At 35.6% G+C, this 23,884-nt stretch overlaps 1 protein-coding gene across 6 annotated transcripts in view; it reads right to left on the minus strand.

The window, feature by feature from the left end:
* Positions 1 to 837: 837 nt before the first annotated feature.
* SEPTIN10 (septin 10) overlaps positions 838 to 23,884 on the minus strand; it is a 37,974-nt gene continuing 14,927 nt past the window's right edge. For 5 of the 6 annotated variants that reach the window (XM_087967231.1, XM_087967227.1, XM_087967229.1 and 2 more), the window contains 7 exons: positions 23,096 to 23,282; positions 19,567 to 19,728; positions 17,524 to 17,620; positions 15,288 to 15,456; positions 6,353 to 6,485; positions 4,330 to 4,520; positions 838 to 2,147 (listed from right to left, as the gene is read on the minus strand). In XM_087967231.1, the coding sequence (XP_087823357.1) occupies positions 2,132 to 2,147; positions 4,330 to 4,520; positions 6,353 to 6,485; positions 15,288 to 15,456; positions 17,524 to 17,620; positions 19,567 to 19,728; positions 23,096 to 23,282 (955 nt within the window). In that variant the 3' untranslated portion in view covers positions 838 to 2,131. Of the gene's footprint in view, positions 2,148 to 3,971; positions 4,151 to 4,329; positions 4,521 to 6,352; positions 6,486 to 15,287; positions 15,457 to 17,523; positions 17,621 to 19,566; positions 19,729 to 23,095; positions 23,283 to 23,884 lie in introns of those variants that run through there. The other variant, XM_087967232.1, reaches the window with a different exon arrangement.

Here is a 23,884-nt window from a genome sequence, read left to right on the forward strand (position 1 = left end):
TCCTGCATCAAAAGCCAGCTTTATTCTAAATAATGGCAACCCCCCCAATTTTTTATCTAAATATACTCAGTGGAATTTGAAAGTTTATTAATCTGTTATACTTTTATAAATAACTACTTTATAAGGGGAATCATTACAAATCTTTGGAATTATTCTTGTTTCAGTCCCAATAAGTGTACCAATCATTTCATTATAGCTAGCTTATATGAGCACCAGTGTCAAAATGCTTGTGTGGATGCTCTGAGTGCACTAATTCTATAAAACTGATGGAAAGGTTAGCAACTTCCCCAATATGTACTGAGAGAACCTGCTTATTGCAATGTTCATGTGGTGAATCTTCACTTGAGACCCTTAGTCGTTGGTCACAATTAGAGCAAAATGGAGGTCATTGCATAGGCTTAGCATTCTATGGGAACCAAGCCAATAAAGATGCAATAGAGTTCATATGTAGGATTTATACCAAAGAGTATGTGTAGAGCTAAAGATTTGTTAGTATGTTATTGAAAAGCATGAGCAAATGAGCCCTCCACAATTCATAATTGCTTTCAAAAGAAAATTCTATAAGATAATGCATAGTTGAGGGGGAAATCCAGGAAACTAGTATTAGTACTCATCTTACTTCTTAGGGAATAATCTACCCAAACAAGATTTTAGATAGGTTTTGACAATTTTGCCATCCAACTGATATTTTCTCCAGTGCCTATGAATACATTTCTCTCATCTTTGTAGTGCTAAAGTACAATTGATGGCTCCAGTATCTGACTGGTAGTTTGCAAAGCAGTGAGGCTGGATAGAACAGTTCTATTGTACAATAAATCCAAGCACTATTGCATTATGGAATACTTACTAATTGTTTAACCAAATAACTTTATTTGCCAAGCTACATGTCAGAGTTTTTAAAAATAATTAGCAGAAATCTATGAGGATTACATAAGCAACTGCTATATTTATTAGTAAACAGGAAGCACCAGAACTACTGGTTGCCTAAGTAATGGATAACTTCAAAATTTAAGTTATTGCTTCTTTAAAGAACAGAACTTTTGTCCAAGTAAGCAAGCATGGGATTCAACCCTATTCAAGCTCACTTCAGGGAAAAAAAAATACAGTTTGACTTTCATTTCCTTCTTCTTCTACCACTTAATGTTAAATTACAAGAATTAAAATTGATGGAAGGCTTCATGTCAAGGAACACTTAAGAGATGTTTAAATGAATATGAAGTTGTCAGGATTTTTATTAAAATCAGATCTATTTTTTAAAATGACCGTTCCCAGCCTTCATATTGTATAATTTAGCCATAGATGAGAGAAGGTGGCTTAAAAAGAAGACACCCTTGCAACCAAGTCAATTTTCAGTATCGATTTTCAAGTAATGCCTGTGCTTGTATGAATACTGCAATGGTAAAGGCAACCATGATCCACTTTAACGCTAAATCTTGTCATCATTACAAAATTACAAAGTGCACATTTTAAAATATATTGCTTTACATATTTTATACAGGTCAATAAAAGGCACTGTAAAGGTTATATAGCTAAGAGATCAAAAAGGCACAAGTTCTTTAAAACAATCACAATGTGTAGTCAGTGAATACTCTTATACTACAGTATTCGTAATTTAAATGAAAGGTGTTTATATCAGGGCTTTGGTGTGCTTTAGATTCTAAGGCAAAAGGAGCTTCTGAGCCTGCATTGCATGAAGGTGGCACTTCCCTGCTCTTCCTTAAAGCTCTCCTTGCAACTAGCAGCTGTTCTCCTCCCTCACTGAGCAGTGGCAGGAAAGCAAGTTGCAGACCTGTGCTAGATTTATGTCCCAATGCACTCTGAAGCTGTCGTTTGCCTTCAGATCCAAAGCACAAGAGCCTTAGTTCATAGCACAGTGGTCTTTGATACAGAAGGCTGGTGTACATTTCTATTGGCAAAAATACATAGTTTAAGTGCAAGCTGCTGAAAAAAATAAGTCCATTTGAGTGAATTCTTAATTTGACAGCAACCTATAGTACAGGATGCAGAACTGATTATATATTTTAATGAAGTTGCAGCAGTCAGTTTTCCAATGAACACACATTAAGAAAAAGAAAGGAGGTATCAATCCATCTTTCTTCCTCTCAGATTTGTGAACTATTTCTTCTCCAATTCACATAAAACCAGGGCTGAAAGAAAAGAAAGATTAGTCAGTTTGACAATGCTAAAAAAATGTATCTTAAAGCTATCTGATCAGGAATAAAAGCAAACAGGAAGAGGTGGTCCATAGCCTGAACATAGTAAGGTGGAAATAGAGCAGAGCTTCTAAATTCCTATTTTATTTCTATTTTTCCCCGTTGTAGGAACCATGTTTCCACAGACCTAACCGGAACAGTTAACTAAGGGAGGGATTGGCAATCCAAGGTAAGAAAAGAAATAGTTATAAAACTATGGGTATCAAAATTGAGGTCCCCAGGAGCAGAACCATGACATACAACAGTTCTGAAGGAGTTTGTGGATATCATCTTAGAGCCCCTTCGGTGATCTTTGAATCATGAAAGACAGACGGGAAAAGGGGACAGAGAAGAAGAAGGGAAGATAGAAATGAAGGGAAAGTTGTTTTCATCTTCAAAAATGAGGAGAAAACAATCAACTTGATATCAATACAAAGCAAACACCTGCAGCTGATTATTAAAAAGTCAGTTTGTGAACATTTAGAAGGAACCAGGATGACCAAGTCATGTTAATTAATCTGATCTCTTTTGACAGAATGACCTGTTTAATTGCCCAGAGAAGTAATACAGGTAGTCCTTGACTTACGATCACAACTGAGCCCAAAATGTACATTTTTAAATAAGACAGTTGTTAAGTGAGTTTTGCCCCATTTTATAACCTTTTTGCCACAGTTGTTAAGTGACTCACTGAAGTTGTTAAACCAGGGGTAGGGAAATGTGGCTCTTTTATCACTTATGGACTTCAACTCCCAGAATTCCTGAGTGAGCCATAAAAGGTTCCCCATCCCTGGCCTACTGGTTTTTCAGTTGTGGGGGAAATCAATTTTTGACTTGAATGGGACATATACAAATGTAATATACAAATGTGTATGTGCTACATTTGTATATTAAACAGTCCCATTCAAGTCAAAAATTGATTTCCCCCACAACTGAAAAACCAGTAGGCCCGGGATGGGGAACCTTTTATGGCTCACTCAGGAATTCTGGGAGTTGAAGTCCATAAGTGATAAAAGAGCCAAGTTTCTCTACCCCTGTGTTAAGCGAATCTGGCTTCTCCATTGACTTCGTTTGTTAGAAGCCAGTTGGGAAAGTTAGACCACATGGTAATTACATGACCCTGGAACAGTGCAACTGTTATAAATACATGCCATGGCCAAGTGCCCAAATTCTGATCATGTAATTGTAGAGATGCTGCAAAGGTTGTTAGGAATAAAAAACAGTCAAAAGTCACATTTTTAGTGCTGTTGTAACTTCAAATGGTCACTTAATGAACGGAGGTTGAGAACTACCCGTAGTCTCAGAAAGGACCTAATTTGATTTCCCCTCCATGTCATCTAAGGACGAGCATTGGAAAACATTTTCCTGTTAAGATACTACTCTTAAAAAGTCCAAAAAAACTATAATGAAAAATAAACTGGACTGCAAGGAAAGAATTTTTTTTTTAAAGGTATCTTTACTTTTCTGTCCTGGATGTCTTGGTTTTTCTCATTTCCTGCAGTTTTATTCTGGATTGTTCTGCCTCTCAAGTTTAAGGCAGAATTGTAGGACTAAAAACAATGAATATTGTTCCATGTGCAGTTGAGATTTTGAATACTACCACAGTTGTTGCATTGCATTTCACAATAAACCTTTAGGATTTTAAAAAAATCCCACTAATATTTTGAATCGTAGTAAGGAAACTATAACATCTAATGTCAATTGTACCAATAAGTTTAGGACTGGATAAACAGCTTCCTCTAAGTATTAAAAATATTCAACATATGGTTCTGTTTCTATGACTTACTATCAGGCCCTAACCACTGAAACTTTTGTAGATTACAGCCAAAGACTATTGCTGGGATTCCCTGTGATGATATCTGTCCCTTTCTAACTTCTCTTTTGTTCTCTCGTCATCTATGTTCACAACTTCCTGATCTCTGACATCAAAGCATAGGAGCTCAAGTCGAAAACCTGGATCCCTTAAGGGAGAAAAAAGAAAAACAAGTATTTTCATCAGGGTGCCTAATCAAAACTTTTTTTCTATAAAAATTTAAAATCATCGTTTTCACCATTGGAATCTCTGAGTGATTAATATTGCTTAAGACCTTGTTCCCTAATAGTTTACCCCTCCCACAATCTTTCAAAATGGGCTGCTTACTTTTTCCGATCTTTATCTTTTTTAAAACCAGCTGTAGGTGTAGGAGGCAGAGGCCTCCCTTGCAATATGTCTGAGGCAGCTTTCCTCTTGTTGAATGCAATGATTTCATCTTCCAGAAGCTTTCTTTTTTCTTCCACTTTCATTCTCTCTTCCTGATGTAGTCGTTTCAAATGTTCAAACTTCATTTGAAGCTGAAATAAATCGTAAAAGCATTGTTTTTACCAGAAGAGCTTAGCCTCATCTTAAGTCTATGCTCAATAATCACATTGTAAAATAGAAGCAGATTTTTAAAATAATTGTTTCACTTGTGTGATTTAAAATACTCTTAAATATGGATGCTGCTTTGATTAGCTTACGGTTCAGAACACAAAAACTGACTTCTGTTTAACGAATTACAACCAAATTGAGCAACTATACACTACTACAGGGGTGTCCAACCTTGGCAACTTTAAGAGTTGTGGACTTCAACTCCCAGAGTTGAAGTCCACAAGTCTGGGAGTTGAAGTCCACAACTCTTAAAGTTGCCAAGGTTGGACACCCCTGCACTACTAGATCAACTTTTGGGGACATCAAATGTCTCTTTTTAATGTGTAAAAAACTGAAGAGGAATTTCTATCAAATATATAGTAGCATTGCATTTTGTTCTCCTTTGCCAAGCAGCAAGAAAACCAGGTCACAGAGAGATAAAATAATGTGTTCTACATATTCAGAAAAGTAATTCCATGTGCAGCAATCATTGCACATTTCTTAGATGCCTCCAGTCTCCAACTAATGTTAACTGAACATGTTCCTTGCCCTGCAAGAACTACAGAACTGTGACAAAATTGATTGGTTTTTTTTTTAACCAAACAGGGTAAAACCCTTTATTAGATCCTGGAGAGGAAATTTATGAGGGTAAGAAGAGAGAGAGACAAGAGAAACGTCTACCAGTTAGTATTATCCAGGGAGACGGGGAATGATTAAGGCTGGGACAACTATTCTATTTGGCACACATTTATCCATATATATATATATATTTTTCTTATCCCAAGTCAAGAATTGTGAAGCCAAAATTTTAAGACCTTTGTTTCATTTAAACCGTCTGGATAGTAATATTGTTTAGAATTATAAATGGGCTAAATATACTTCCTCTTAATTCATTAAAAGGAACAGTAATCTCTAGAAGGATCAGAAACTTTAAAATATATGGCATTGAGAGACCAAGGGGTTAACAAAGATTAGTAAGGCTGATGTCCCTAACCACTGAGATTCCTAGTCAAACAGTACAGAATGCTGCCACTGAATCTGATCGCTACAATTTGAGGTAGGAATTTATTAATCTAGACTCAGAAACATTTAAGTAGATTTTTTCCCATTGCCTATGAAAGCTCAGTGGTCAATCGCCATGTGTAATTCACCAAATGGGACTTCAGTGAATCACATCTAGTATCTCTTGCTGAACTGGAATGATCCATTTTTTTTGTAGGCAAATGAAATTGTTATCTATCTACTTAAGGAATTCTTGGGATGGGGTGGAAGAGGAGAGAATGTCGTGAACAGATCTGCTATTTGCTTAGGAAAGGGTCGCCTTCTTTGAGCTGCTTGTCCAAGTGGGTTTGAGTTTCCTGAAGCTCTTTATTTAACAGCTTTTGTAGTCACAGCAACAACTCCTACAGTACCAGTCAAGATGTCTAGAGGTCCTGCCCACCCCCAAGAGGAAGGCTTGCCATTGGATAAGGAGAAGATGAGATTAAGCACAGCCCCTGTTCTAGAACAATCTCAGCAGGGAAGAATTCCGATAGTGATCCAGCTGTGGGTGTGCATGTCTAGCTCCCATGTGCACAGTTGGATCTCGGCCAGGTCATGTCCCCATTCTGTAAGTACAAATCAGCATCCAAGTTGTCCAGATACAGTGGCATCACTGCCAAAACATGATCTGATAGTTTCATTTAGAAATCATTGTTTTAGGACAAGTTACCCCAAAATTTGAGAACCTGATTAAATCTGTTCCAAGCTCACCTGAGTAGAGTAAAAATATACTTACTTCTCGCTCTGCTTCTTTTAGCAGTGCTTCTTTCTCTTTGACTCTTTGCACAAACATTTGTCTCATTTCTTCTTGTTTCTGTTCTAATTCTCCAATAAATTCATGTCTTTTAGCTTCATATGTCTCCTGTAGACTGAGAGCCATAAAATGTAAATAGCATTCCTCATTTAGTGACAGGCAACAATGTTTAAAGTTTTCAGAATTGTGTTCAACAAAAAATACCAGAGTACCTCTGAAAAGATTCCTTCTTGCAGAAAGTAAATGCTCTCTTGGAGATCCCAAAAATGTGGAATAAATGCCTTGGGCTGATACTTATTTTACATTAAAAATAAGGCTCCATGCTCAGAATATTCTAGTTGTAGGAATCCATAGCATTTTCCAAATTTCAAATTCTATCTAAAATTCAGAATTTCCTTAGAATTTAGAAACATAACTTTGAAATGTAACTTTTTTCCTTCATATTTTGATTCTATATTGGCCTTTCAGAGGAAAAGCATCAGTAACAAAAGCAACTAAAGAACAGAGATTTTAGCAATCAGACAGATTGGAAACAAACACAGAATTGCTTACAGGAAGGACATTCCACTTTTCCAAAATAAAAAATTAAAATGCATAATTGTGGATAATTTAGTTTCATTTTTGCATAAAACATGCTTATTTTGATTGATTATATATTGGCTTTTCTTCCTGAGTGTCTGAAGGTGATCGTTAGAGGCAGGAACAAAGACTATCAGGGAGAAGTAGACTACATGAATTCTGCAAATATAATGAGATAATCATTGGGAATATTCATCTTCAGCTGCAAAACTATTTCACTTACTTCCCAGGAACAATTCAAGGTACTGTTTTTATCATATATATTCTCTTGTAAAAATATTGTTACAAGAATAAAATTGTAACACAGAATCTAATTATCTGGTTCTACGGGTCAAATGATATTTTTGATTAGCAGTAGGCATACATATATGACATAAGGCTCAACAGGGAACATCTAACTGACTTTGGTTGTTCTCAACAAATTAAGCAGTGTCGAACCTGTTTACTACATGGATAGGACACCACCACCACAAAATATCACAGCTATATCCTAGACTAGTGAATATTTTTTTAAAATCCTGGAGGAAAGCAAGGGCAAATTCTTTTAGTATAATAGCCAAGAAACAGGATGACTCAAAAAAGAAATTACCCTATACATATTTGATCATTAATATTAACAAGGCATATTTTAGTTACATATTCAATAATCTATTGCCTCAGTTGCATTTTGAAATAGAAAATAATAGGGTAGAGATATAAGGTAAAGGTTCCCCTGCGCATGAGTGCTAGTTGTTTCTGGCTCTAGGGGGCGGTGTCATCTCCATTTCTAAACCAAAGAGCCAGCGCTGTCCAAAGATGTCTCCATGATCATGTGGCCTGCATGACTAAATGCCAAAGGTTCACGGAGTGCTATTACCTTCCCACCCAAGTGGTCCCTATTTTTCTACTTGCATTTTTTACGTGCTTTCGAACTGCTAGGTTGGCAGAAACTGGGACAAGTAACGGGAGCTCACTCTGTTACGCAGCGCTAGGGATTCGAACCGCTGAACTGCCAACCTTCTGATCGACCAGCTCAGCATCTTAGCCACTGAGCCACCACATCCCTTAGGGTACAGATATATCCACATACAAATGCGACACTATATTTGTTGTATGTGAAATACATGTGACAGCAGTGGTGGTATGCTACAGGAAAGCCTCTGATCATCTGAGAGTAGGAAAAAAGCTTCTGATGAACTGAGAAGAGGAAAACAAGCCTCCGATAAGAGGGAAAAAAATCCGAAAAGTGCATGGGGGGGAGGGTCATTCCTAGCTTTTCGTTTCTTCATTCTCTCAGCTGATTGGCTTGTTAGGGGTGCGCGCACACACGCACACATGATCCCCCGCCGAACCGGTAGCGAATAAGGTAGGATCCCACTACTGTGTGACAGAATATATTTCCACAATAAAAAATTGTCTTGTACAAGCAGGATGCAATAAGAAATCTGTTAGAAAGAGATAGGCAGCAACAATATGAATAAGAATTAATTGCATGATTTGTATGTGCTTAGTGTGCATCATTAAGCCTTGATCCTAAATGCATTTGGCTTGGACATATGGTCTATGGAGTGAAATGAAATTAGTGAGGTTAATTTAGCGAAAGCTTTAAAAAGGATTTGAAATTCCAAAAGAGGTTTAAAAGATTACTTTTAGCAACAAAGTTTACTTGATGCAGTAATATGTAGTAGTATATGGTGTACATTACAGGAAATTCTATTTAAAATATAAACATCTAAAGATCATCCAACATATCTAACTACATTAGCTGACTAATGTATTTACTAAAATTATAGTTTCATGTAAAAACTCTAAAAAGATTTCTTTGTGTATCCATTTCTTCTTATTGTCTGGCTTATTCTTCTCTTCTTTATTTGCTTATTAAGAATCTCTTCTTAATTTTAAAAACGTCTAAATTTCCTGAATGACTGTTAAAAACATGCTTCCTTTCTGATACATTGCCATTATTATGGCCTCTTAGATGCTCTTTGCACCAAGTCATGTCCCAGTAAAGATTCTGTTGCAAAGTAGGCAAGCAAAAATAAACTGTTTGAAAAGTGGTTCCCATCTCACTATTATATGCCATAATTTTACTAAATAAATGAGATTAGTCGGCTGAAGTAGTCACCTATTAGATCAGGGGTGTCAAACTCGTGATGACATGCTGTCGTCACATGTAACATATCACAACATTTTTCCCCTTCGCTAAAATGGGGGATGGGGTTGACCAGGCTGTGACACATCTGGCCCGCAGACCGCAAGTTTGATACCCTGTATTAGATGATCTTTAGATATTTATATGTTTAAAAAATTAGAATTTTCTCTAATGTATAACAGCAACATCCGGGGTTTTTGCTAACTTTCTGTTCTTGGGATCTATTAAAGAGCTACGGTGCTGTTTTGATCATTAAATTTCATCGGTTTCATTTACAGCATGACTAATTCAGTTGAGATATGAGCAGAGTTTACTTCATTTTTTTTTTACTTCACTGGGCAACATTCTTTACTGAAAGCCTAGTGACTATATCTGACAACTTTTTTCCCTTCCCTCCTTGTATGCTGGGTTATAGAATCGTATCTCACTTTTTCATTATCCATACATCTTGCATGAAAGGTTATATAAATTAGCCAAGCTGATAGTAGACCTTCACTCATTTTTTTCTGGCCTTCATGAAAGAATGTCAAAAACAATTTGACCTTCTTCATAGGGAGCTTGGTTAGAGGTTACAGAGTGGCTGGATTAATGTTATGCTCTGGCATGTTTAATTTTTTTTTTTGGGGAAGCCTGTTTAAACTTCTAGAGAAAGTTTGCTGAGTTAAAAGTAGCAAATGTGACTAAAAATGCAGGCAAATAAAACCAAAGTAATACCACTGCTGAAAAAAAGTCTTGTTAGTTGTAGTGTGAGAATATGCATCCGTATAACCAGGGTGGATAGCTTCTTTTCAATTATATCCAATAAATAAATGATCACATCGATTGTGGGACAGTAGAACATAGGTATAACCTTCCTAAAATCTATGTTAAAACAATTCTTTTTCAGAGTTAGAATAATCTAACTGTCCACTTCTCCATTGCTAGTGTTTCATCCTCACCATCCATGCTTTATTTCAGTTAATGGTCAGAATTGTAGTACAGGAGTTTAAATCTTATGGCAGCAAGCATCTTGGAAATCTTTACTGAATATCAAGAAGATAGAAAAAAATGGGTATTTAAGAACACAGGAAATTTTCTTGTATTAACTCACTCTATTTGTCCATCTAATATAGGTCTTGGTGCTCCAAAAACAAGTAGCTTTCTCGATTCTTGGACAGAAGAAAGCTATTTGTTTCTCCTCAGTTATTACTGAGTCTTTTGAACTGGGAACATGTTGGTCTATTATTACATTACGGTTTCTGTGTTATATTTAAAGGGTTCTGAGTTTGTTGGATATAAGTTAATTCATTCGAATCAAAGGCTTAGAATCAATATTGCTATTAAGGCATTATCAGTTTGTGTAAAATCATGCTATCACTTTCTATAAAATTAGAAAGAACAGAAATATATTTAAAACATCAGTGTATTAAACAGCAATGTATCTAAAACTATGTTTTAATCATTCTATACTACAAAACAATATACCTTTCTCTATAACTGGTCTTCCTGCTATCTGGCACCCTAAAAACAAAGGTATACAGGTTCATCAAGGCATGTTACTGTCCGAATAACCTCTTCAAACTCTATACAAGCTTATTCAAAAGTAAACCCTATTGAGTTTAAAGAAATTTGTTTCAAGGGAGTGGGTGTGAGGCTGTAATCTAATTTACCATATTTTTACAAAAGAATATTGAGCATTTGGTGCCATAAAAGCGGTAGCATTTTTCCAAAAGTTAAATGAATTCATTTTGCCTACAAAAATATAACTCCCTTTTATAATATTTAAGTTTCTGTTTAACACTAAACAACAAAATGTATTAATAAAGACCCAACCAGTATAGTTGTAGCTATTTTAACCTGCTAGGCAAAATCAAAGAGCTTTGTGGCACTTTGAAATATTTCATGGATTATTTATTATCCTGGGAGGAAAAAAAAACCCGGTACATGTGTTTGTAGAGATTGTAGGGTCTTCTAAATAAAATTGGAGAGGGCTGAACTAAAGAGGACTGTTATAAGAAACATTCAGAATCTTTTCGTGTCAGGAAGAGGGAGGGTAAAACTCTTGCCATAAGAACTTGAGTTTCAAATCTGGAACCTTAGATAACATTTTGCTCCTTTATCAGCAGGAACGAATGCCTTATTTTGTCCACAGATTGCCCTCTGAGTAAGCACTTACTCTCCATTAAGTACTGAAGTTGGATATGTACATTTCAGGCTGGACACTACCTTACACTGAAATCAAACTAAGAAATTGTTGGCAAATTCAACCCCCAATGTGTAGCCAATATATTGCATAGTGCTCATCACACTGATACTTAACATATAGTTAACGTATTTTGCAAAGCGAATGCAAAAGAAGCTTCACAGCTATAGCACTACAGGTGTTCCTTGGAAAGAAATTCTATAAAGGGGCTTGGACCTCTACTTCCCATCAGCAAGGTAATTCTTTTACCAGTGAAGAGAACCTGAACTAATTTGGTATAGTGAAAGAAGATGCAAAAAAAAATTTTTTTTTTACATGGGCTGGGGAGACAGAGAGAGAAAAAAAAACCAGGAAAAACTATCCAAATGCACCCCTAAGGGCAGCAACTCAGAATGCTGCTAACTGCTGGATTCTAAACTGTCTCCCTGCCAGTCAGTTATTAAGAGGCTGTAAAAAAATCCACAAAGCCTTCCCTAACTAGAAATGCTTCAGCAAGTAATCCCTCTTTACTTTGAGAGCTATTTGGGGTAGGGGGGGAGTGTAAGCTACTTTTGAGTACACCTGTGGTATTAATGGAACTTGTAAAGTAATACCTATATTTGTCCTTCCATGGAAACTGAAGGCGTCATGCAACTTTCATGCATTAAATATGTGTGGTTATTACACATTACAGAAATGCAGTCTGTAGGGCTGATTTTGATTGTTTTTGCCAACACCTTTACAGAACTTCTGTTCTATATATGACATACAAGCCCATCACACCATTCCCCTTTTTTTCACACATAAGCCTAGAAAGGGTAGGAAACACTAAGCAACAAATAATAACAACAGGAAAGAGATAAAGGTCAAGGAAATGTTACTATACCTAACTTGTGCTTAAATTTATTTAAATTAACTTAGTAAAGATCCCCATAGTACCTAGTAGCATCTGCACAGCTAAGAATTACTCTATCCTTCTTCTCATTTTTAGAAAACATTCTACCAACTAATATGTCTATTTGCTCACTATTCAAGTATAATTTGCAATCACTCACTCCATTTCCCCTGTCAAACACAACTACTTTAGTGTTTTGAAGAATTAATTTTCAGACCACCCTTCCTCACTGTGTCATATCATCTTTCTATGTTTCCTTGCAAATAATTCATATTCTCAGGCAACAAACGCAGCATTATCTGCATACAAAAGTGCATATACATTCACATTCAGCACCTCTATTGTCACTTACATTGATCCATAAAAGCATTAAACAACCAAAGGGAAGTCATATATCAATTTCTTACGCCCTGCTCAATGCTGAACTATCTGAGTAAGAATTCCATTTATTCTCACACATTTATTCTTACTCCTGTCATATGTTATTCTTATCATATTCAACAAACTTTAATTGCCTGTTTATGCAAACGTTGCATAGTTGATCATACACCTTCTCTAAATCAACAAACATGCAATGAATATCCATATAAGGTTCGTGTTAATTTTTATTTTAGGGAATAGTTGCTTGTTAAGTGAGTTGGAAAGGGGAAATGAATGCATAAATTGGAACTGAACATAGCTTGAAGAAATTAGAAAAATTAAAATAATGGTAAATCGGTGATGATTGAGTAGCTAAAATGGATGATCGCTAATGGTGAAGACAACCAACAGCGCAAAGTAAAAAAAAGGCATGGACTTCCTGATAGAGTTTGCTACTAGTTTCCCCAATTATTTGTAGGATAATAGAGTGCTACAGTAATTGCTGTCTTTATCTTCTACCTGTACAGGAAGTCCTTGACCTACAACCCCAATTGAGCCCAAAATTTGTATTGCTAAGCAAGACAGTTGTTAAGTGAATTTGGTTCCATGTTATGACCTTACTTGCCACAGTTGTTAAAGGAATCACTGCAGTTGTTTAAGTAGTAACACAGTTGTTAAGTGACTCTTCCCCATTGACTTTGCTCATCAGAAAGTCACAAAAAGGGGTTCATGTGACCCTGGGACCCTGCAACCATCAGAAATATGAGTCAGTTGCCAAGCAGCTGAATTTTGATCACATGACCATGAGGATGCTGCAATGGTCTTAAGTGTAAAAAATGGTCATGAATCATTCTTTTCAATACCGTTGTTAACTTTGAATGGTAAATGGTAATGTTGAAAGTCAATGAATTGTTGTAAGTCAAGGACTAGCTGCACTTAATTATAGCACATGATAAATAAATGTCCTACTACCACTGTGAGTTACTGCAAAGAGAGCCTCAAGCCTGGAAATGATGGCTAGGGGTGAACTGCTCTATCAGCATGCCTTACCAGGGACCTGTTCTGACCCAAACCCTTTTCCAATAAAACAAACACGAACCAAAAGGGAACAGAAACCTTTTAATGATTCTTACGAATCCCCGGTTAAAAGGCTGCTGCAAACTAATTAAGTTTGATAAGCACTAGCCTCGCCAAAACTATATGAGGCTGCCAAGAATAACAGATAAGAAATATTTTACAACACAAGAGCCTTCAAATATCAACTTAAGATACTGCGATGTCCACGAGGCTGGAGTTTCAAAACGTTTTTGCTTCCTACAAAGAACGTCTGATTCACAGCTGGCTTTTATCTTCTTGAAGGAGGGGCCATTACCTTGCAGCCTTATTCCCGAGTCGCCTGTGCTGCTGCAGCTGCTCTTTCCTACAAGCAGCCCTGCGCACACGCGCACTTGGCACAGGCTCCTCGGGAACCTCATCGCTGCTGCCAGCCCCCACAATCTCTGAAGGCAGCAGTCTACTCCCTAATGGTCCTGGCCCTTCATCTGAGTCCTCGCTCTCCTCAGCCGTCCGCACCTGCTGCCGGCTAACCACAACAGGACCATTGGAGGAAACTGGTTGCCACGATCATTGTGAAGTGAGCAGCAACAAGAAAACCAATGGCAGAGGCAATGAGCAGGTATTTGGAGTTTAGCGGCTGGATTCTGACCCTCAGCAAAGTGTTGGTAATTTTATCGGTCTGATAGTTTAATAATAATCCATGAAATATCTAATTAAGAAATTACTTTCTGCTGGGTTGCCCAACAATAATTGAGATTTTATTTTAGCACTACAATATCTTGAAAAGGTCTATCTTGATTTATCAGAGATACCCATAGGCACCAGTAATGGGACAATTCCAGACAGTTAAAATTAATACCAAAGATTTCCAGTTTATTCAGTGACTGCTTCAACTTGTTCAGATTCTGAAGGCTATCAGCAGAATAGCTTCTGTTTTAGGTATTAGTACAAAAAAACAGAGAATGTAGGTTGTCCTTTTTCAATGACTGGTCCTGTTTTGACCGGTCAGAGTTATTATGGTCATGGGATCCCAGAATCTTTATCATATTCCTTTCTCTCTTTTTCTTTTTTGTTGCACTTTTTATTCTTTCTTGATATTCTTTTTTTCTTTCTTTTAGCTTATATTTGTTTTCACTAGTGTAATCAAAATCCTTAAAAAATATATGCAAAAAGGAAGAATGCATACATGACGTATCACAAAAATGAATATCCCCTCAAAATTATGAAATGTTTTAGTTATGTCCTCCCTAAAAGAAGAATACGATTGACCCATTTTCACAAGCCATTTTTGACTAGAAGATATCACTGATCCTAAAGTATCGCCTCCGGTTTAGAGGAAGCCAGTACTCTCATAGAACCACATTAAGCAACAATACTCAGTTCCAAGTGAGTCACAGCACTAACTATTCTTACAGTCCAAATGGGGTTACCCTTCAGAATGATTGTAGCTTTGCTTGTTTAAATCCATCAAGGGACCAACAAGTACTCCTCCCAAACAAATGCTTCCTAATATTTGCTCTGTTGCAAACGGTGCTGCCAGATATCTCGAATTTTTGTTCGGCAAAGAGTTTCAGATTTCAGTTATTATTTTAAATGCTTCCTTTCTATTGGCAATTTAACAATTTGAAAAGTCCCTGTCCTCCCCTGCTGTTACAAATAAGGAGTTGTTAAGAATAAAGAGAGTGAATACATTCTTATATCACTGAAATATGGAATTATTTTTTAATGTACTTACCTAACAGGTTTGTTTTCTGGACCAGTGTCTCGGAAACCCATTTCTTCCAGTTTGCATCGTCGATACAATTCATAGTGACGCATATGAGTCTGTTCCCTGAGATCTTCCATGTTTGTACAAATCAACATTTCCCGAAGTTTCACGAAATCACAGTGGTTCTCATTCTCCACTAAGGAAGGAAACATAGTACAAGTAGCACTTTTTTAGAATATATTCAAAACAAGTACATATAGCAGAAGAACAGCTTTCTAAAAAGCTGTTTATGCAAATAAGCATCATACATGTCAAAGGGACTGCCTCCCTGCTTAGCTCTTATTTTGCGAACTAAGCAGAGTAATCCCCATTCCTTAATATGGTATAACTAGGGCTAATCTTTGAACAATCCTGAATATAAATCTCCCCTCCTCTCTCTGTGTGTAAAACCTATTTTGTATTAGAAGTTTAGCTTTAGGAGTCAGTTTTAGATAAACTAAGATAATTTTAAATAAATAACATTCTATTTCTTAGTTTTACAAAGTTTATACTGGCAACAATAGTGATAAACAATATTCAGTACTATCCTTTTAGTGTGTCATTTATATGTGCCCTTCCTCTTTCACTTTTAAACACTTTTTTAACTGTCTTGGTCTATACTGGTTTTTGACCAAAATAAACTTTGAACTGAACTGAATAAACATCACAACTGGAAAGAAAAAAAGCTAATGATGGCAATCTGAGTAAACAGAAGATCTACAAGCATTCTTCACTCAATTGTTCCCTAATTTTTTTCCTCTCTCCTATGCCAGATATTTCAAGGATGTTTTAATCCTTAGAGGGAAAATTTTAGGTGGAATGGAAATGGGGAAAAGGATGAAAAAATTATTTCAGTGCAGGTGGCATCCAGCGCTGCTTCCAACTTTCTTAAAAGCTATGTAAATAAGCAGGTCTTGCAAATGTTACATCCTTTTTAATATTATGCAAAACCTTAAGGCAAAAATAATACTGATACTTATTTCTTTGGCTGATAATGTCATTAATATTTAAATATAAATATTAAAAGTGATATATAGTGTATCAGCTTCTGTCTAACACATGTTTAAATGGATGTCAAAAATAAGTAGTTCAGATCTGCAAGTAGACAGCCCATTTGGTAGCGTGGTTAAAGGTGTTGGACAGAAGTAGAGGAAACTGTGCCTCTGACTATGCATGGAAGTGAGCTTGGGGACTGCACCAAGGCCTTTTTCTCAGCCCTCGCAAAAAGGCAGCAATGGAAGCTACTTTGGAAAATTCTGCCAGGAAAAACTGCAGGGACTTGTCCATGTTGTCGTCTAAAGTCAAGACTAAAGTGAAGGCTTTCTATAATTTTTAATATAGATCTTAAATAGCAATAGTAATATCACTTAGATTTCTATACCACTTCACAGTGCTTTACAGTCCTAAGTGGTTTACAGAGTCAATATATTGCCCCCAACAATCTGGATCCTCATTTTACTGACCTCGGAAGGATGGAAAGCTGAATCAACCTTCAGCCGGTAAGAATCAAACTGCTGGTAATTGGCAGTCAGCAAAATTAGCCTGCAATATTGCATTCTAACCACTGAGCCACCACAGCTCTAAATAAGTAGCATTCTTTCATGGTGATTTTTAAAAAGGTCTAACTACCAAAAGTAATTTACTAACTCGTAAATTAATGTGTTGTAGATTGAAAAGACATATCAGTGAGGCAGAAGTTGTTATCCATAGAGTTCATCTTGGTACTTCTAAAACCTGATCGTTTGTATTAGATCCAGGTTTAGATTTCCCACTCAGTCACTATGTGATGTTCAACCTTCATTCCCTTTATCTATCTTGCTATATAAGAGGATAAAATGTGAAGAAGCATAAAATGAACTATATATAATCTTCTGAAGAAATAAATAATTAAAGATAATAAAAAATGTCAACATGTATGAAACCAGTTTTGGAAAACTCTGGGATAAGTGAGCTTTGATATCTTAAGATTTTTAAAAATAAATAAATAAAGCAAATGGCAATTCTACAATTCACACATCTACTTACAAAATAACTACTTATCATTCTCGAAATGGTATGCTTAGAATTATGGCCAGGATTTTATTTACAAGTTGGCTTATAGTATTGTATATGAATATGAAAAAATGTTGACTCTATTCTGGAATCTATTAAAAAAAAATAGTGGAAGCAGACCTTTAACCAAAAATTTAATTCTGGGTGAAGAAGAGTCTAAACTCTTGTTTACCTTGCACAATGCCCCAAGGATACTGGCGAGCCTTTACAACTTTGTTACCAATCTTTAGCTCTTCTGTACTCCCCACTACAGCAAATGGCAAGTGTCCCTGAGAAACAGATAATACAGTAAATGGCACAGATGAAACGAGAATAAAACAAAACCTTGGCATGTTAACTAATTTGTACGCATATTTTATAATGGCTGCTATTGCATGCAGTAACCAAAACCTGAATGGGAGCGGTTCCCTCCTGGAAACTTGGCCATTTGAGTTTCAAGTTTGACATCAGCCGCAACCTCAGGTCAGGGGCAGGGGAGGGGCTAAATTTACCTGGGAACTCTTTTAGCTTTCAGAAGAGTGGGACATGAAACCTGGTTTATGAACTTGGGAAATTTTTAGGGAACACATAGGCTGATCCTCAGCTGTACATCTGATCCTCTGGCTGCCGAAGCAAGGATCTAATTTTATAAATTATTTAGATTTATTAAAATCTCCAGTCGAAAAGGGAAGATCCTAAAATTCCTATTCCTAGAGGGCAATAGTTCTGTTTAGGCTATTTCTAGGGATCTAAATATACTGAGAAACCAGTTTCTCACCTTCTCAGGCTGAAACTTGGACAGGACATTTTTTTTCACAAATCTCATTTCAACTTTAGCAGATATAAATAACTGAAGCTGTCAACCAATGAGTTGAAAAATTATGAACTGTCGAGACACTAATGGAACGATCTGGGTTATTCAAGCAGCAACTCCAGAAACACTAATATAACTGTTCCAGGATGTCAACTGACTTCTGATAACTGAGAAGAATATGTCTGAAAACCAGTTGCCTGGAAAAAGTATAGCTGTAATAGGGTAGACTTCCTATGTTAGCATCACCCTTTCAAAAATGAAGCTATTCTGCCAAATCTTTGCCCAAATTTTGAACTGGTCAAGAGTCATTGTGCTTCTAAAACTGGTAATTTTTTTCTCAAAAAGGAACTGCCTCCCATATAGATGACAGTCCCTTGTCAAATAATTTTTGATGTAAGGTGGTAGAACTTTCACACTGTCACTATTGTAAAAGGAGACAACTTTGGCGGAAGGAAGGGCAGGGGTTAAGTGCTATATTAGGTTTTGTATTGCATTAAGGCCTCATACTAGAATATGACACATCCAATAGGGAATGCAGACATCAGAAGACATAAATTAATATTTAATAAATTTATTACATCAGTAAAATATACACTTAATTTCTCACACTTTCATAGAACAGATTTTAGATATTTATAAAAATAAAAAGGAGCTATCCTCAGCAGAAAGATTGAAAAGACCTAGCCCTAAAGTGTTTAACAACAAATCTCTCTTTTTCTCATTCTATCTAACTATCTATCCATCCATTCACATCCATCCGTCCAGCCATACTGCAAGTGCAGGATCTCTTTGTTGATCCATTGGTTGCAACAGGAATTGAGCGATTGGCTTGTCAGATAATGCCAGAGCCTGCCATCATAAGCTGAGATAGACTGACTTCCCAAAGTCACTGGTTGTTGGCTTTCATCCCTAAAGCAGGACTATAACTTACAGTCTCCTGATATCTAGTCTGGTGCCTTAGCCACTAGACAGAGGCATGGTGGTTTAGAACAAAAAAATTAAACACCTGCAATACAACATAAAGAAGAAAATATCCATACTAATTTCAGCCTCATGGTTAAGGTAGCCACTCAAAAACTCTCTTTAGCATCAGCACTCAAAGGAACTGAAATCTGGAATGTAAAGATGGCTTCTAGCAAAATTTTAAATACATACTCTAAGTGCCACTAATGCAAATTCAATTCAGATTTCACATATGAAGATTGTGTTCTACAAAGAAAAACACACTTATGATGGAATGCTTTCTGCTAAAATGTAAAATGTAATTGATGAACAGTCCAGAAATGAAAATCCAGAATTCTGGAAGAAACACGGCAGCAGCAGTTCCCATTAAAATGCTATCCTTCATTAAAAAAAAGAAACCAGTTAATTGCAGACAATGAGTGTCTAGTTTAAATACAGTATCTTTGGAAATATACTTACATTCATGGTAGCATTAATTTTAGCAATGCTTTCATCATCTGTTGGAAACTGGTATATTTGAACTCCGTTACTGACCAGCTCACTCATGATTTTGATCTTAAATTTCTGCAGTTCAGATTTGGAAATTGTGTCTGCTTTGGCTATAACTGGAATAATGTTCACCTATTAAAGAAATCAGATTGCTATGAAATATGCAAAGATATCAAAATCCTGGAACATTATTTGAACTTTTGAGATACCAGTTACTATCACTGAACAGGTAAATTGTTTTTATACTGCACAATATACTGTCTTTTTAGAGATACGAGGTAAAGCTATAATAACCTGAACAAATTTCACCCATCTGTATAGTCCATTTAGCCTTTGATTCACCATTAAACTGATCAGGTATATTGCAGAATATTTTAATATGAGTAGATAAAGGTTCTTTAATAAATATGAAGTATCAGTTTCATTAGAAATAATTAAGAACTTTTCCTTTAAAGAAAGAAAAAGTTACTGTTATCAGAATGAATTTGTATTTCCTACATATTCAAAGAGAAAGATAACATTATTTTGGGACTGATTTCATATGAAACACGTTTTTTTAAAAAAGTATTTACGTGTGCCCCAACAATCTGCATTAGATTTCTTAAGTTTCTTTTGATTTCTTCAATTAAATGCTAAGCAAGCTTGAATATCTGTGAACAGACAATATTTTAGAGCATCTGAAGGAATACTGGCAATCCCACTTTGATACGTGTATGATAAATGCAGAAAGGTGGCTTTCATGTCTTCTTGCCATTTTGTTAAAGAAATGAGTATTGCTGCTTTGTGGTAAAATGATCCTTTTGTAGTTACTGTATCAAGGCTTGTAGATGTTTTCTCCAGACTCAGCTACAAGTTAAAAATCAGATCTGTCCTCGTCTTTTTAAAACCTGACTTTCCAGCTAATTAACAGTCTTTTATGATAACTTGTCTCTGCTATAAGAGTTTCTTTAATTTCATTATGTTTGGTAAGAATTGCAAGGAGAACTACATCAGTGCAAGGAATGGATGGAAATATTTAAAAAAACACCTAGAAATGAGAAGGTAGATGGAGGAAATAATCCAAGCCTAAAAGTGCTAAATCCAGATCCCATTCTACCCCATTTTATCACTCCATAGATCATTAACAATGAGCATTCTACAGCCAATTTAGACTAGCAGAAAATCAGGTTCCTAAACAGTTTTTGGTTTCAAACTTGAACAATATCTTCAAAACATAAACAAATGCCTTAAAATTAAATTATTTTTGCATTACACTGATAAAAATAATAATTTTAAAAAGTATGTTTGAAAGGTGAAGAGACCTATGTCAAATACATAATTTCTCTATCAACTCATTCACAACTGTCTTTCAGATATGGTGTCTAGCTATCTATTCTCGTGACATCTTCATTAGCCTTAGTCCATATTCAACAGACAAGAGATGAATCCAGACAGATTAACGTGATGAGTAGCAGTTATTTAATAAGGAGTTCACTTTGTTCAGATGACTACCCTAGAGTTTTAGTTAACCTGCTTATTCAGTTCAGCTACTTATGATAATAAACAGCAACCATAAAAAATTACTGAAGCAGTACAAATTAGGGTTTAAATATCTATATAACTCCTTTTTTTTCATTCTCTCTGAGGTGTACTTCTATTAATGATAGTTAGCCTTAAAATGATAATGAGCAATTGCTTTAAATAGCATGGAACATTTTACTTAATAGAATGGCAGCACAAAAATTATTTCGCTGCTGAAAGCACATAGAAAGCCTAGTCCAAAGTAATATTTAGATCTATATCAAATCAATATAGACTTGAATACAGGCGAGTATTCATTTCATAGGAAACTAGGCTCTAATTGGAAGGGACTTCATGGTCATCTACTCCAACCCATCCTTGATAGCTGTTGAGATCCAACTTAAAGCGGAGAATTTACTACTGTATTAGGCAGACCATTTTTTTTTACTGTTAAAAAATTCCTTTTAATATTCAGCTTGAATGTCTTTTCTTTCAATTTCAATCTTAGCCTCACTTTCAAAACAAAATAGACCCACTCCCTCTTAAACATGACTAACTTCCAGATTTATATAGACCATGATCATATCTTCCTTCGATCATTATCATTACTTTAGAAGAGTCCTAATTACAATTATAGACAATTAATTAGAATATAATTTCAGCACATGCCCCTAATTATGATAATGTAGCTACTTGATAGCAATGCTTCCCGTTTATTTTTTATACATTTTCCCCTCTCTGCCCAGCCTGATTAAAGCTTGCTTTTGTTTTTCACTACAATTCAACTTTGCAGTATATCGAAACCCATTCAGGTCTGCACATTGTTACTTTTAGAAGCAACTCTTACCTTAAGTCAAAACATAGTTAATTTTTATTTTTTTGCTTGAAGTTTAGATGTGTTTTAGTGCAAACAGAGAATATCCCTACACAAATATATCAATATCTAAACAGAAATTGATGTTGACTAGCTGCCATGACATTAGTATTAATTAACTTATGTGTTCTAATGGATACTACAGACCAAATAAATCCACAAAAATAAATTGATATTTTTAAAATTATTTTCCCAAACAGGAGAAAATATCACCCTATATTTCCTAATAGCAATCTTAGGTTGCAAATTTATTTAGCAAGTTAACTTACACCACTGAGAACATACAGACTTTTGACTAGATTTTGCCACAAACACCAATACCTTGTATCATCCTTTTCTTATTCCATAACGAAGTAATTTTATTCTTGATTTTTTCCCCAAATAATTGAGTGCTCTTACTCAGTTACACTGACCAATTCATCAAACTGAGATAACATTTATTTTTACTAAAATCTCCTTTGATGCTACAACAATAAAAACATATTACATTTTAAAATATTACTTTGAATATCTATGTTGGAGAGAGACTGGCTAATCCAGGCGGAGGAGTTAAATGGGGAATTAGACTGGAATCCCTTTGTGGGCACATGATGGAGAAATCTGACCACTGTGCCACTGAACATTAATTTTACTCAGGTACAAATTCTTAGTCTGAGAAGATTCTTGTACATGGACTTGAGCAATAAAACAGCTAATTGAACACTTGTGTGACTCTAGTTGTTCATACCTTACACTATTACAATAGTCCTCAACTTACCATCAGTTGTTTTACTACTGTTCAAAGTTACCACTGATTCTATGTGGTGTCATGGTCACGTATCAAAATTCAGGTGCTTGGTATTTATCATGGTTGCAGCATCCTGAGGTCACTTGATCACCATTTACAACCATCCCAAGGGGCTTCCAACAATCAAAATCAATGAAGGAAGCCAAATTCATTTAATGAACATGGAGATATACTTAACAGCCATGACAAAAAAGGTTGTAAAATTGGGCATGATTCACTTAAATAACAATGGGAGTTCTGGTCCCAACTATAACTGTAAATCAAGGACTACCTGTACATTATTTTAAAAGATCAGATATTTTGATTCCCCTCCCCCCAAACTGATTTTAAAATCTTACCTTACTGTCAAGATTTTTCATTGTTAATAAATCAAGAGTTTTAAGGGAATGCCCTGTGGGTGAAATGAAATACAGGCACACATGGATGCGAGTATCATGATAATTATATAAGGAACGCTTAATTTTCAGCTCTTCCTGGAGGTAGGCCTCAAATTGTGCATCAATATAATCCACAATTGGCTGATAACTAGAGAGAAAAAGAATCAGTTTTAGAACAAGGAGTTAAATTCCTTTCCAATATGCCTGCACAAACTGGAGAGTATAACAATAATTTTAACAATTCTATTCTATTTCTATAAAACTTTACTGCATATTAGCAACTCAGAATATTGTAAGCTATATCAATTGTCTGTTTGAAACAATCTGTAGAGTTCAAGATCTTGTAAAACAGTCTCTGAGACTCAGACATGATTGAATGGAAGAAAAAAAATGCATGCGAATATAATTTAATTCTGTCCAAGGGCAGAAAATACTTTCTAACTACTGCAACAAATCAATATCTAAAACAGCAGTCTTTTTTTTCTGATTCATTGAATATTCCAGCAAAATTCATCCCATTGTGTTATAAAATCAAAACAAGAGCCATTCCCAATGTATGCTAGAAAAAAAACCACATAGATGACAACAATTTTTTTATTTAATTTAGAACAAACTGAACTGTGAAGTCCTATAGCAGAGTCAAATTTAATCTTATGGATGTTACTTCTTCCTATTATTGTTCATTATGCAAACTGCATAACTTATTCCACTCAGTTTACAATGGAAGGGTAGGACACAAGAATACTAATC

The sequence above is a fragment of the Notechis scutatus genome, chromosome 5, assembly GCF_049901735.1.
Source record: "Notechis scutatus isolate UNSWTSFEM ecotype Mainland chromosome 5, rNotScu1.2, whole genome shotgun sequence".
Taxonomy (NCBI): domain Eukaryota; kingdom Metazoa; phylum Chordata; class Lepidosauria; order Squamata; family Elapidae; genus Notechis; species Notechis scutatus.